Source organism: Prionailurus bengalensis, chromosome B2 (assembly GCF_016509475.1).
Source record: "Prionailurus bengalensis isolate Pbe53 chromosome B2, Fcat_Pben_1.1_paternal_pri, whole genome shotgun sequence".
Classification (NCBI taxonomy): domain Eukaryota; kingdom Metazoa; phylum Chordata; class Mammalia; order Carnivora; family Felidae; genus Prionailurus; species Prionailurus bengalensis.
In genome coordinates, this window is record NC_057349.1 from 106,032,919 (window position 1) to 106,048,951 (window position 16,033).

Below are 16,033 nucleotides of genomic sequence, written 5' to 3' on the forward strand. Positions count from 1 at the left end.
ATCTAATTTTCGTTCTTACAGTTCCATTCATTCATCTCCCTACTTATAAGCCAGAAGTCTTTTACAATCACATAGTGTCTTAACTTGAACTTTAAAACAATCTTGTTATTTTTGCTGTTCAAATCTAACTTCCTTCCTGAATTCTTTGGAAGTTTTGTTGCAACCTCCCACTGCTGTGATGGCTTTTTAGAATTTTCTAGTGGTTAATTTTTCTTTTACATATTTTGAGGCATTTTTAAATTTGTATATACAAGTTTGAATTATTTTAACTTTGTACTGAGAGTTGATTCTTTAAGAATTTAAGTAGATTTCTCTATCACTGATAATGCTTTTTGTTCCCTTGAAGCCTATTTTCTCTGATATGAATAATTATCTAAGCTGGCCTCTGGAATATATGCCCAGTGTTATCTTCTTGATCATTTCACTTTCAAATGTTCTGTATTTTTATGTTTTAGGTGTGGATTATTTTTTTTCAATTTGAATTCTTTTAACAGGAGTTTGGTCTTTGATCAAGCAGTCTCAAAACCCAACCCCAGTAGCACATCCTTGGCACCTGCCAGTATATGCGAGCTAATTCCTACACTTTTGATTTCTAGTCTCTTTTCTCCCTTACCAGACCCAGCACATCCACAGCCAGGCTATGCTAGGATTTAAGCCTGTTACTGGCCAAGCAGCCAAGAGAGTAACAGTTACGGTCTGAGGGGGAGGGGGCGCTTAGAGGGGCCCATAGCACTATACACTCGCAACTACACTCGCAACTATATTACAAAGAACACCAAGCAAAATCAGCAAAGGGAAAAGGCATATGAACAAAGTCCAGAGGAAACCAGGCACAGGCTCCAAGAATCTCCTTCCAGTTAAGTCACGCAGGATGAGCTTAATTCTCCAGCAGTGATGTGTAACACATAAAATGCTGTCCATCAGGGAAGCTTACCTGAACCTGGGCATGGAGTCCAGGGTTTTTATTTGGCTCAGTTACATAGGCACTCTGCCTAGCATGTATCAAAATTCCAGATTCTTAGAAGGAAAGCTGGTGTTCAACCTAAATCTTATTGTTTGTATAAAGGTTTCAGGCACAGTTCTTACCAGTTACGGAATGGGGGTGAAAGCAGGGGGTACACTCCTGAAATCCAAATTGCTGGACACTAGCCAAAGGTGAACTTTGCAGGTAGGCCTTTCTAAGGATAACAGGTTCAGGCACACCATCTAAGAAATACTTAGTAACTGAGCCATGACCTCATGCCAAGGACTGTATGTAGCCCCACTTACCCAGCAGGAGGTCATTCTCTTCACCCTCTGGGTGGGAGATGAGCCAGTTCCTAATCTATTAGCCCGTTTCCTCAGATCTCACTCCTGGTCCACTTGTGTTAGCCGGAGGTCCTCCAAGAAGCAGACACCAAGACCAAGAAGGGGTCCACTGTGTAACAGATTAGGGGCAATGCTGGTGAGGAAAACTAGAACAGAAGCTGGGTTTAAGGGGAAGCTGGAAGCAACTAGACTCTGATGCAGTTATGAGCTCAACTGAATGAAAGGAAGGAAGGAAGGTTGGGTGAAAGCAATTCAGGGGCACCTGGGTGGCTCAGTCGGTTAAGCATCCAACTTCGGCTCAGGTCATGGTCTTGCGGTTTGTTGAGTTCGAGTCCCGCATAGGGCTCCGTGCTGACAGCTCAGAGCCTGGAGCCTGCTTCAGATTCTGGGTCTCCCCCCTCTCTGCCCCTACCCTGCTCATGCTCTGTCTCAAAAATAAATAAACATTAAAAATTTTTTTTTAAAAAAAGCACTTCAGATGATCATGTAATTCCACAGGAGTCTGGCAAGACCGTCAGGGAGTCCTCAAGCCAAAGTCAAGGGCTCATGATACCCGCATCATGGCAGCAGCTGGAGAAGCAGGAGTCTCGGTGTTAAGGCAGGACTGGATTTCAGAGCCCAGCAGCCGGCGGGGCGGCCTGGAGTCGCTATGCTCCTCTTGTTGGAGATCCAGGAGATACATTCTCCTGACTGCCACCACGGGGCTACAGCTCTCCAAATACACCTGAAAAAGATTTATCATCAAATATTTAGCACCAACAGCACATGGTAACTAGCAACACTTTCAGTTTAAAAAAAAAAAGGTGTAAACCACCTAGAATAGAACACTGGTTAAGAATGAAAAGGTAAATAATCTTTTACCTTTCATAAACTAAACATGCTATGCAGATGAATTCTGGGGAAAAGACTTCCAAACTGCTTAGTGAACTGGGAGTTTAAGCTGACAGACAGCATATCGTATTAGAACTAAATCAAGGTTGGTCAACGACAAAAAATACATATTTCCAAATGTTCATAACTCAAGTAATTTTCCGAAATATGATTTGTATTCATTAACACTTAGAGGAAAATATAATTTGTAAGTTTATCTTCCTGATTGACCTCAAAAACCCTTTAGCAAAGAAAAGGTATTTTACCCCCAGTTCTTAGGCTGACTGTAAGCGACCACATGTAAAACTTCTGACACAAGGAAACGAAATAATGTTTCCAGATGTTTCTAAAGGTTGTTTTACACATAATTTGGGAACTTCCAAACCTGTAGGCTCAGGTGATAAAATGGAAGACTGTCCTCTTACATGGTGTATCTAAGAGGATTGGTTTTCTAGTTTGTTTCAATGTTATCCTCTGAGATAACATTGACTATCAAGATTTGCAACACAAAACTAACCCAAGGAGGCTGGAGTATTTGCCATCTGCTAAGTTTCAACAAAACACTGGTCCCACAGTTGCTCTGACAGATCTGACAGATCCTTCCAACCAACATGTTTTTAACTAAGCCAGAGTAAACAGTTCCTAAGATCAAACAGTTAACTACTACAAAAAGAAAAAAGAAAAAAGAAAAAAAAAAACCATTTCAATATAGTAACTGGGTTTCATCCTTTACATGGACTTTAGGACCTCTTGGTGCAAATGACAGAAGCTACTAGAAGTAAAGAAACCAAAATACTGAATGTGAAAGAAACTTAAAAAACGTTTATTTTTTTAAAAATGAGATCAACACATTTTAATGTAGAAGATGCCATCTTTATTTACAGGCTAATAAAAAAATATTAAACTCAACTTAACTAGATATAATACATTTGTCATAAATCCTATAGATCTGAGGCCAACCGTAAGTGGAAGACTGAACAGGTGGAATAGTGGATTACATAATAAAGATGTCAAATAATGTGCGGCTTACACACGAATCAATATATTTTGTTTTTAACAGGAAAACAAAGTAAGTCCACCGTGTGGGGAATAAAACCAGCACCAGGCACAAGCTGTGTTACCTTCTGACAACTATTCAGTTATAATTACCAAGACTCACAACGTTTTCACCTCTCTTAAACCTGCTTTAACAAGCCTCAAGACCCAAATGGTTTTGCTCCATCATATTCACAACAGATACCACCGAAGAGAATTTTAGAGGCGAAAGTGTAAATATATGTACGCACATACACACAAGCCTCACGTTCTGTCGAACATTTTTTCTCAGCTATTCCGCTTGTGAATGTGTATATTTTTCTTTTTCCTTTTAACCGTAATGGCTTTGCAACAGTTCTTTTCTGTTTGGTTTTGCCCTAAAAACTTGAGTGTTAGAGATTTCTTCCCTATAAATGTGAAAATATAAAAACCACTTCTCATTAGTTTATAATTCTTAGCTCACCCCCCAGAGACCATATATTCTAAAATGAACTTTTAACTGGGTACTTTCTAAACACCTGCCAGGAAGCTCACGGTAGCATCTGAGCAACAGGGCTCTCACGTAGACTTTGCAAACCAAGGTGAAGCAGGAATGAAAAGGGACGGACTTGTGCAATTTTAAACTATCGGGGAAAATTTTCATTCTGCTCTTCAATCCTTGAAAGGAGTTTATGTCATAAGCACCCCATAGGATTCCTATTAAGCAGCGTCTAAGTAGAAATGCCAATTGAAGGTTCTTAGAAAAACTCTTTGTGGACTTTCTAGATTGTTCTTGAAAATCAAAAGGTTTCAGGTAATATTTCCTAAGGATTCTACCTAGTGGATAAAGGATATTCTCCAAAAAAAAATGCCATGGTCATCCCATCCCAGGCTGCATTTAAAAAAAATAAGAATATGGTTTTGAGTCACAACAAAAATGTTTTCAGATACGCTACAATGGAATTTTTTTTGGCTAAATGAATATACCGGCTGAAATCTAGTTTGCAGATCCCATGTCAGTCCTGGGGTATGTGTTTGGTACAGGGGGAAATGCATAAGGGAAAAACTCTTTTCTTCTTTTAAGAGGCCTAGCCTGTCAGGAACAAACAATAACATATAGCTTGCTTATTTGGTTGTACAATTAAATACTAGCTTCCGCTCGGAGGCAACGTTACACTATAAGGTATTTTAATATCAGTAACAATATACACTAGGAAGTGCATTTCTATTATAAACTAACATGGTGATATACAGATGAACAAAACCACCCAAAACAAACCATAAAGGAGCAATAGTTAAAACATCAAATTTATAAATAGCAAAACCACCAAATAAAGTATATACATTGTAAAGATTTACCTATGAACAAATATATAGTGCATCTAGGAAAGAAAAAAAAAATGTGTTTTACATCACATAACATCTGACTATTAGACATGAAGGTACTGATAATACTCTAAAGCCTGCAGGCTTTCCTCCACTTAATATTCCCTTAAACATACATCCTTTAAAACCGTGATATTGGCAAAACTATCACCTCTTTAAATGCAATGTTTTCACTTTCCCCAGCAAGGTACAGTGTGGCCTCCAAGAGCAGTAACTAAGAGAACAGGCCCTCCATGCTTAATCCTGGGATAAGAGAAACAAATCTGTAGTTTGCATATGAGAGCACTTCAGTCAAACACTGAGATGAAAAGCCAACCAAAACAATTCCGGTATTGAAATGTCTTCGCCTTATCTTGCCCACCAGTGCCTTGGCTTTTTAGATGACTGGCAAATTAGTTACTCTGAGAGAAAACTGCTGTTTGAATGAAATGCATTTCACTGACAAATAAATTTGAGCTTTTACTGCCAGAAAAATGTATCTGTAAGTGCCAAGACTATCACAAGACAAACTTTATGAACAACTCAGAATGTAGAAAACTGTCTTTCGTGGATTCCAGAAAAAAAAAAAATCTGACTCTAAACATTAATAATGTAATGCTCCAATACCATGCACACAGATCAACATAATTGAGAACAGATATTTTATACTCATCTGCATTTCTTTTAAAAACCAGGAAAAGTACAATGTACAATAACTTTTCAGGAAGTATTTCTAGTGCAGCATTGATTGATAAAGGATTGCTTAAAGAAAACTATTTTGTACTGCATTGAATAAAGCTGAAAGGCAAACTCATTACAATAAATGATCATTAAGAACTGATTTAGATATCAGGATGCACAATAAATTAAATAAAAAAACTAAACCATTCTTCTAGTTTAAAAAAAAATTAAGTCAAGCCTACATTTCTGCAATTCATTGAGTTAAGTTCTGTCCTCTGAAATACCACACTTAACATTCTGGAATATATAATATGGATTCATTTATTCTTGTACTTAAAGGCTATTTCTTATAAATTCCGGTTAGCATGGTCCTTCTACTAACTAGAAAAGGAGCCAAATAAAACAGTAGTGCTTCATTTGGTACTTAAGAGCCTAGTAATATCCCTTTGGGAAACACATGCTTTGGTGCTTTACAATTTTAGGAAAATCAAAATCGCTTTACATGCAATAGTTAATTATGGTATACCACAGAAAACAGGAGTTTTATGCATTTAGAATTGTTCACATGAAGCCCTGAGGTACCCGCCTTTCATTTAGGCTACAAGCCTCCCTTGATCTTGTATAGTCTCTGTCACCGTCTTCCCTAGTGCCCCAAACTCAGAAGAGTCTGATTAAGAATCTTGTCTGGAGAGACAGTCAATTTAGTAAGATTTTTTGTGATACAGACTGTGCAGATCGTCTAGTTTAGAAGCACTGTCTTCTACAGGAGGTTCACTTGAAGTTCCTAGATCTCCATTTTCATGTCCATCAGTTACTGCCTTCTTATTAAATCCTGAAAGAAAGAGGAAAAAAAAAAGATAGAAACTTTCTATCTAATCTGAAAGAAGTCTTGCAATTTTACTGAGCAAAAACAAAGGAGTACCCACTATAACTAGTAATAGTAATGAGGTAAATAATGGGGCCTAAACTAATCAAGTTAGCAATTTCTGACAGAGGAATTCTTCTTACAGCAGATATCAAACACTGTACAGATTTTTCATATTATTTATTGGACCTATCAAAAAATTATATAAAATGTCCTACCAGAATTTCCGTGAAACTTGGAACTGATACAAACAATCGTAAAATTCAGTTAATTCCACTTATACAAATATATATTGAACAGTAAGTTATATGTTTCTTTTACATTTTGCTTTCAGATGATTTAACTACAGTGCACTAAGGCACAGGCTAGCCTACTGCTAAAAATCTAGGTTGTTGGCAAGACAATGTCCAGATAACATTTAAAACAAATTTTGGTAAATCTAAAAAATACATACTCGGCTTGCAAATAAATCAGAGTTGATTATGTCATCTACTTAGTGAGCTATGAAGTCTGGACATGTGCTAAACAGTAACCAATGGATATATTTTGTGGTTTGAGTCCGTTAACAGTAATATATCATAAGAGCATACATTTTAGTTATATGAGTCACACTTTCAGTGGTCTGCAATTCACACAGGTGACAGAGAAGTCTTTTAGCCTCAGCTGCAAAAAAGGGAGGGGCAAAGCCTTCTAATCCCGACAGATAGTAGAAAGGATAAAAGACAATGAAATCATAGGGAAAGCAGACCAAGAGTGTAAAGTTTTGACATATTGCCACAATAGTTTTGATCAAGACGCACGGGGAGAACACAACTGCTACTGCTGTGTACACGTAGAGAATTCACAAGATCCAGGCTTATCAGAAGGGCATCCGTTCATCAGTTCACTACAGAACTCTGTACCAGACGTTCTCAATTTTTTTTTGGTGTTAGGATGCCTTTCCACTCTTAATAGGTACTGAGGGCTCCAAAGACTTTTGTTCATGGTTTATTAATGTTATGTGGGTTAATGGCGTTTACCATATTAGTAATTAAAACTGAGAAATCTAAAAAAATTATTACTTTGTTAAAAATGAAAATAAGCCCAACAAATGTTAACATGAACAGCATTTGCCTTAGGGAAAATAACTCCATTTTCTAAAAATTCAGTCAGAAGAGGAGCATAATTTTCAATTCTACAAATATTGTTAAAGTCTGGCTTTCTAGAAGCTGGATTTTCTTATTTGCCTCTGTTCCATCTGTAACAAGTATATAAAAAGTTCATCCTCACACAGATATATAGCTGGAAGAGAAGACTAGGTTTGGTTTTTTTTAATGTTTGTTTATTTTTGAAAGAGAGAGACAGAGCATGAGTGGGGGAGGGGCAGAGAGAGGGGGAGACACAATGCGAAGCAGGTTCCAGGCTCTGAGCCCAACGCAGAACTCAAACCCACAAACTGCGAGATCATGACCTGAGCCGAAGTCGGACGCTTAACCAACTAAGCCACACAGGCGCCTGGAGAAGACTAGTTTTAATAGCCTTTTCAGATAACTGTCAATATTCTTTGATATTATACCAAAATTTGACACCATAGACTTGAAACCATATCAGTAAAGTGTTCACATTCTGTTACATCAAAATCCATTGGTCTTTCTTGCAATTTGAATGGCTTTTACCCATGCAGGATTTTGTAACATCATACACTGGTCATTTGAGAAATATTAGATCACTGAGTCATGTAGCAATTCCAAAGGTTGACAAATTTCATTTCACTATATCAAAAAAAAATCACATTTAGTAACATTACCACCAATCTTACTTTACAAGTTAAGCACTGGAAAGCTATCAAGCTTATGGTGGGGTGATACATGTTTTACAAAATTCTAATTGTCACTTGAAAGCTGACATTTTATCATTGGCAATAAATACTGTCAGCTGTTTTCCCTGAAGTGATGGACTCGCTTTGTTCCTTTGAAAGAAAATGGCTGCCAAATAGCCTGAACAACCATAATTTATCATTCTTCAAGTAAAAAATCATCTTCCATGAAATAAATGGCTACTTCAGCGAGCTACTTAATCACTAAGTGCTCTTCTTTGAGACCAGCATCCTAGTTCAGCGTGCAGACTCGGTGCTTTATGCATCCTTCCCATCTTGTAACACATGGTATTAAAAAAGACATGTACTCAAGGGTCAAGATTTAATAAAATGAACAGCTAATTTTACTATTTCATGAAACTGTCACTGTCTTTTTTTTTTTTCTTACTCAGAGTAGATGGCAAGGAAGAAAACGATTCCTATAGTAGTAGAACCACTGCCTTGATTCGTACTAAGGCAAAAGTAGCTTTACTCCCATTGCTTTTGCACCATCAGTGCAAATATCGACTCAGAAAACCCACAAATAATGTTTTAGCATTATTATTAACAGTTTTTATCTCACGAATCCCCTAGAAGGGTCTCGGGGACCCCCAGAGATCCATGGATCACAATTTAAGAACCACTGCTCTATGTAAAAGAAAGGTTAGAATTTTTCTTTAAAATATGTGTAAATAATAGCAAAGGAATTAACCCAAAAATCCTCAAGATCACATATCTGGATTCTAATAACAATCACCACAGTCTAATAACATATTCATATTTAGCCTATAAATCACTGTATTATGAGAGAAGAATCTGCGTTAAGACAGCAAGATGACACTAAGATAAATCTATTCTAAAAGGCATATTGGTTTTTACTTCAGTCCCGAAAACTTGAATTTTTTTTATTTTTCCAGGATCTCATGTAGTTCAGTAACTGGTAATATACTTGTCTTAAAGTCCAAAAAGAATCCAGAAGAACTTCTATGTAAATAAAATTTTGGCATAGTGACCAGTGTACAATAAAACTATGAGCAAAGTTTCTGTTTGCTTATAATTTTCTGTTCATTCTGTTCATTCATTCATTCTGTTAATGATGGCTTCCCCATCATTAAAACAGTGTTACCAAAGAAATCTAAAATCTGTATTTTAAAAGTTTATTAATAATAGGGATGCCTGAGTGGCTCAGTCGGTTAAGTGTCCGACTTTGGCTCAGGTCATGATCTCATGAACCGTGGGTTCAAGCCCCACATCGGGCTCTGTGCTGAAAGCTCGGAGCCTGGAGCCTGCTGCGGATTCTGTGTCTCCTTCTCTCTCTCTCTGCTCCTTTCCCACTTGTGCTCTCTCTCTCTTTCAAAAATAAGTAAACATTTAAAAACTTATTTTACTAACAATAAATACATTAAAAATAACTTTTAGAATAATTTTTACCTTGCAACACTTTGATTTCCCCGCTTGTGTCCTTGCAACTAGCACCAGGATTACTACCTCCCTCTAACTCATCAAGGTACAAACGGTAGCGATGTCCACTCTCATCTTCGTACTCTACATTTTCATCATCAGAATCCACTTCAGGAGCCACATAAACTACTTCAAATTCAATCTCTCCTCTCTAAAATGAGGAAAGAAAATGAGGAAGTTATTTTAATTGTACTCAAAAAGGATTTCCAAATTCCTTGGGGTAATAGGCATGACGAGAAAGAGAGTTCAGATGTAGCCCCCTTTCAAGACAACAAATAATGAAATTCTAGACTCTCAAGAGGTGGAAGAGAACACAGAGGTCATCACGTCCAGACCAACCCCGTGAATCATAAGTAATTTCCTTTTAATATTACAGTAGCTCTTTTTACTGATGACAGTATTTTTGCTAACAGATCTAAACTAAAAAAAGGATGCTGAACTACTCAACTTACAAAATTCTGGAACAAATATTCACTTGAATAGTCATTTTGCCATATTGTACTTTACACAGCAATTTGGCAAATCCATCTAAGTAGGCAGATAGTAAATTTGCAGTTAAGGGCATCACACAAACTTTTCCTTGACTAATTCAAGAAACCTTTACATGACGATTTCCTGGTTGTTACTGAACAGGTCTTGAACCTTAACTTTCACTGAGTACCACAGTGTTAAGGTAATCTGGTCACTAATAATAGTAATTATCATATTTATTATACGAAACTATATCCTTCAATCTTCAGAATAACCCTATTGTAGTGTAGTCTCTTTTACATGAATGAGAAACCTGAGTGAGTCTGGAAAGAGCAGATAATTCTCCCAATATGATGAACAAGTAAAACAAAAAAAAGAAATTTGACTCCAAAGTCCTTGCTTTTTCTACTAGACTAAATGTGTAATATCTGTTCCCCTGTTCTTGAATAAAACCTTGCATATGAGAAAAAGTTACAGATTATTTTATGTTTAAAAAACATTCCAAGTCATTTAATAAGAGACTATAACCACTATACACAAGTCTGGTATTTCCAACTCTGAAAATTATGTCCTGCCTTTGCTCCAAAGAAAGTATGTCATTTTTTACTGCCACTCACTAAGTCAGTCTCTTTGGTTCTCCTCTTGAGGTTATGCTTCAGAATTTTAAAATGTGCTTGGCATTTCCTTAAAAGTTTATGACTGCCTGTCTGTATTTCCTTTATCACAGCTGCCATTCGTCTCACTCTTATACTACTGGATATAGCCAAGTTTGGTTAAGAAAACACTAACAAAGAGGATAGGGTTGCATTCTTAGATCTCTCTTAGCAGATAAGCTTTAAAAATATCATTTTCGGAGGATAGATGGGTAATTCAGTGGTCTTCAGTAAAGTTCTAGATTAAAGAATTAGGTCTGTGCATAATAGTCATGAAAATGGATTCTAGGCTTAATATGAGGAAGAGCTTTCTAAAAATCAGCAATATACAGCAACAGAATGGACTACTTTATCATCAATAGGTCCCCCTCTAATGTAAATGTTCGATTAGTGATATCGTAGAAATTTACACCACATGTATGGTTGGACCAAACAAGCTATAAATTCACTTTCAACTTTCAGATTCAATTCCATACTGATGACCCAACAAAAATCTCAATGTACTGTCAACACCTAATTTCTTCAACTCTATTCTTGAAGGAAAAAACAGAACAACAACAACAACCACCACCACCCACCTTAAGTTAACCTGGTAACAAATATGACTTGTGGATATGAATCCAAAGTCTACAATTTATTTGCTCTGCAACCTTAAGCAAATTATTTAAACCCTAAGAACCTTAGTTTACTCATTTTAAATAAGAGGGATAGGCTAAATGATTTCTAAGGACTCTTTCAGTTCTAACATTTATGACTGTGAAACCAATCTATGTCTAGCATATTGTTTTTTCTATAATACCTTCTATTTGTATAGTGTTTTTTAGTCATTAATGATGTTTTGCTTCCTAAGTACCAGGTCCTGTTCCAAGCATCCTAAATGAATCAACATACTTAATCCTGACAGTTCTCAGATAAGGACACTGCAGCAGGGGACTTAACAAACTTGCTAAAAGTTACACAACTGTGGAAAAAGGCAAATAAAATCTTTTTATTCAGTAAATCTGGATGAATGTGTTCTATAAAAGGCCCAAAGCAAAGGAACCTAGTATCCATATATGAACACTTTTATGACTGGAGAAGCCTCCTAGGTAAGTACAAAATACTCAATAGATTCAAAAGGAACCAATCGATAGATCCAATTTTCATTACATAAAGGGAACTTACCTGCTGGGAAAGAATGGTTACAGCTTCTTTATGCTTTGTGTCCCTTAGGTTAACTCCATTAACAGCCAGAATAGCATCTCCAACATGTAGCCCTCCACATCTATCAGCAGGTTGCCCTGGGTGGATCTCAGAAATGAGGATTGGAACACCATGTTCTTTCCCACCCTGACCAAAAAAAAAAAAAAAAAAAAGCGGGGGTGGGGGGGAGGTGAAGGGCAGTCAATTAGTTTACTCTTTGTATAGTCACCTACCATTCTAACAATAAAATATCTTCTTAAAAATGCATTTCAGTAAGTATCTATACTGTATAAATGCTGAGTGAAATATTACTTGCTACTTAGGTAATGGTAAATATATTATTACAAGTATCAAAAAGTTTTCTCTGAATAAAACAGCAACATGCATGTGGTTTCTTAAACACATTCCAAAGCCAAAATATTGGCTAACTCTTTTAAACATAAATAAAAATATTCTATGTATTAATATTCCACAGCACTGTTAGATTTTATCAACTCTACATCACTATGAATGGTAAGACATACCATTATTTTATGTACTACAAAAATCATTCTAAGAGTGTAATCTCAATTTCAGAGATACTAAAATGTGAAAAAATATGCAACAAAGAATTGATGAAATGCAGTTATTTGGTGCCTTTCACTTTCTAGCTTGTATCCTAATTATTTGTGTGTGTATGTATATATATGTATTATATTGGTATATATGTGTATTACTTCTCCTAAAATTTATGCTCTTTGAGGGCAGTGCATTCAAAAAGGTAGGTAGGTAATCAATAAATCCTTAACAGATAAACTTGTTATTATAAAAATAATTTCTACATTAAGCAATACCAAAAAGCAAATGAACTTATATAGTTCTAAGTGTCTAAGTATTATGTTCTAAGTGTCTAAGTTCTAAGTGTTCTAAGTATATAGTTCTAAGTGTCTAAGTGTCTAAGTATTACCAAATCAAAGATAGTTGTAAAGCCATCTTATTCATTCATCTGGAACAAAGCACTAAACAACAGCAAATGACTCCAAATATATTACTTTTTCCTAACAGGTTGCTCTCAGAAATGTTGCCCAAGATAAATGTTTGTAAAGGCATCAGATTTAGAAAGGATATTTGGACCCAAGAGCCAGTGAAATCTGACAGCAAAGAAATGAGACAAGAGAAAGATAACACACATACACTCCAGAGAAAAGAACAATACAATATGGAGCCATTTAACACAGAAGAAAACAGATCCATTCCCAAAGGCTCCCAGAGGCAATAATAGGATACTGTATAGAACTATGACCCAAGGCATAATGAAAATGTTAAATTATACTGAAAAAAGTAGTAATTTTACTAAAGTAGTACTTAATGGTCATTAGGAAGATTTACATACCAAAAAAAAAAAAAGTTTACACAAAAGTGTTGGTGCCCCGGGGGATAAACTTATTTACTTAGAGAATATATCCAGAACGCTTTGTTTCCCAAGGATGTCCAACACAGAAGCATGATTAGACTACATAACTATAGAAAAGGAGACTGGAAGCACTACTTCTTACTGTAATTGAAATGCCAAGGCCTTCATGATCTTCCTTAAGGAGGAGAACTTTTCTAATTGGACCAACGCCTTGGCTTTTCTTTAAAGAGTCTTGATCCTTATTAGGGGAAAAAAAGAAGAAAAATTAGTACTACTTAAAAGATATATCAAACAGAATAAACCCATGCTATATAAGTTGCTTTTAGAAATCTTTATTAATTTCTTGGAATGGATACACAGTAAAGTGTTAAGAAATTAATTACTAGATAAAATGGAAAAATGAAAACAGTTGTTCTGTTAATATAGTGAAATGTATAGATGATTTTCTCACTCTTAGGGTAATTTTTTTATACTGCTCATCTTTTAAATTGTAGGACATTACAAAGGAAACTATTGCCAGGAATGAACTGATGAGCACATATCTTCAAGAAATAAAAGTTGATAAAATGTTTATTTTCATTAGAAAAATATCATAAAGATCTACAACCATTTTAACTAACTTGTAGAACTGAAAAACAAATTCCTAATTGGTTCACTAATTACTTTTCCATTCTGCTGAGCTCTGGAGTCTACTTCTTAAATAAAGGACTTTACTCCATTAATAGTTCTTTCTCTGGTACCTTTATTCCTTCCTTTCTGTTAAGCTCCAGCCCTGTTCTGCATATAAACAAATTCTAAGCCTTTTCCAGCTTTAAAATACTATCCACGTAAAAATATAAAACAAAACAAAATAAAAACATTTCAATCACCTATTATTTTTATTATCGTCCCTCCATCTTTCCTTAACCTTCACACGAAGTCAAACCTAACTATATCTACTTCCCTGCCTCTCACATTCACTATTCCAGTCACTGTAATTAGGGTTTTGCCCCCACCTGCTCCATTAATTAAAACTGTCTTCTCTACAGTCACTGGCAACCAACATGGCTATATCTAATGCACACTTTTTAGTTACTACCCTTCTTAAACCTTGCACAAAGTTGATACTGTTCATCACCCTACCTCCTTGGAACCCTCTTTTCCTTGGTTTCTATTATAGTACTTTCCCAGATGGCTTATATCTGACGGGTCCATCTCAGAATCCTCCCTTTAAATGATCCATTTCTTTCCCTCACTCCATAAAAGTTTCTTTCCATCCTTGGCCTCCTATTCTTTTTCTTTTCTTGTCTTTTCTTTCTTTTTCCAATATATTTTAAGTTTATTTATTTATTTTGAGAGAGAGTGGGAAGGGCAGAGAGAGAGGGAGAGGGAGAGAATCCCAAGCAGGCTCCGCACTGTCAGTGAGGAACCCTATATGTGGGGCTCAAGCTCATGAACTGTGAGATCAAGACCTGAGCCGAAATCAAGAGTCGGGCGCTTAACCGAATGAGCCACCCGAGAACCCCTATTCTTTTTATTTTCCACACATTTCCCTGGGTTAATCAATTCCATTGTTTTGATTATAACAGATAAATGATTTCCCTCATATTTCTTCAACTCAGACTTCTTCTAAATTCCAGAGTCATATATCCAATGGGACACATTTTGTTTGACTCAATGGGACCTCAAACACTACATGCTAAAACAAATCTCATCATATTTCCCCCCAAATCTTCCTTTCTTCTGTTTGCTTTATAAACGAATGCCATCATCTCACTGAACTGCCCACACCAAATACCTAGACTACTCTTCCTTCTCATTCACCTACTTAACCAAAAGCAGTTAATCACCAAGTCCTCTTGATGCTATTTCTCTCAAACCTGTCCTTCCTCTCAAATACACTTCCTCTTTGTCCATCACTCTCTCCTCAGCTTACTAAAGTATCTTCCTAACGTATCTCCTCGACTCTAATTAGGCCCTCTCCCGGTATATCCTCTTCACTATACCAAAGTAATTTGTCAAAATAATGTTAAATCTTCAGTCTACCATTTTATTAAAAAATCCCATGTTTATCAGATTAAAGTTCATAAGCCTTTATTTAGCATAAAATAATTTTTGTCATTTGGCCACTGCCTAGAAGTTAATGGTCCCCAATGTCTGACATTGTAATTCTCACTCTTTGCCCACCAAGTTCACGTACATATCAATTCTTCTTATGATAATCTTTGCAGAGGCAACAAATACTTTAACTGTTTAAGGCCATGCTTTATCTGGTATGAAGATATGCAAGCCATTGGGTAGGAGTCAGACATGCATAAATTTTATTATGGTAAGGCTTTTATTATCAGGCAGCTGTAGTAATGAAATTTAATAAAGATTTATCCAGATAGAAAAGCTCTTGTACAATGGTAGCTACACAAACAGACGACTGGACACAGATCTCAAATTCCACCTTAATTCAAGACCAAACAGGTGTAAATGTTAGTTCAAAAACTACAGTTAAATCTAGTTACCAAAAAGTATTTTATAAACTACCCCCAAAATACTTGCCAATTTATTAATACGACCACAAGTTCTCTGCTAAGCTTGAAAAACAAACTTAAACATGCCTAATTATGATCCAGGAAAACTCTGAAATATGAGCCAAAGTAAAAGTAATATATATTTGCTAGCAACAGTTAAGTTTTCAGAAACATCACTTTTAGGGCATTTCAGGATAAGTCAGAAAAGAACTATATGTATCTGCTCTAAATAAGTTTAATTCCGCTTTTACTTTTTAAGTAATGGTTTTAAATACTACTAGAATAAAAAAAAAAAATGGAAAGGATTTCTGACTAAAGAAAAGAAGAGGCTGGGGCGCCTGGGTGGCGCAGTCGGTTAAGCGTCCGACTTCAGCCAGGTCACGATCTCACAGTCCGTGAGTTCGAGCCCCGCGTCAGGCTCTGGGCTGATGGCTC

The 16,033-nt window shown here is 36.2% G+C and overlaps 1 protein-coding gene across 3 annotated transcripts in view; it reads right to left on the reverse strand.

The window, feature by feature from the left end:
* Positions 1-3,029: 3,029 nt before the first annotated feature.
* GOPC (golgi associated PDZ and coiled-coil motif containing) overlaps positions 3,030-16,033 on the reverse strand; it is a 39,463-nt gene continuing 26,459 nt past the window's right edge. For 2 of the 3 annotated variants that reach the window (XM_043592202.1, XM_043592201.1), the window contains 4 exons: positions 13,240-13,335; positions 11,687-11,851; positions 9,369-9,549; positions 3,030-6,070 (listed from right to left, as the gene is read on the reverse strand). In XM_043592202.1, coding sequence (XP_043448137.1) covers positions 5,940-6,070; positions 9,369-9,549; positions 11,687-11,851; positions 13,240-13,335 — 573 coding nt within the window. In that variant the 3' untranslated portion in view covers positions 3,030-5,939. Of the gene's footprint in view, positions 6,071-7,596; positions 7,855-9,368; positions 9,550-11,686; positions 11,852-13,239; positions 13,336-16,033 lie in introns of those variants that run through there. The other variant, XM_043592204.1, reaches the window with a different exon arrangement.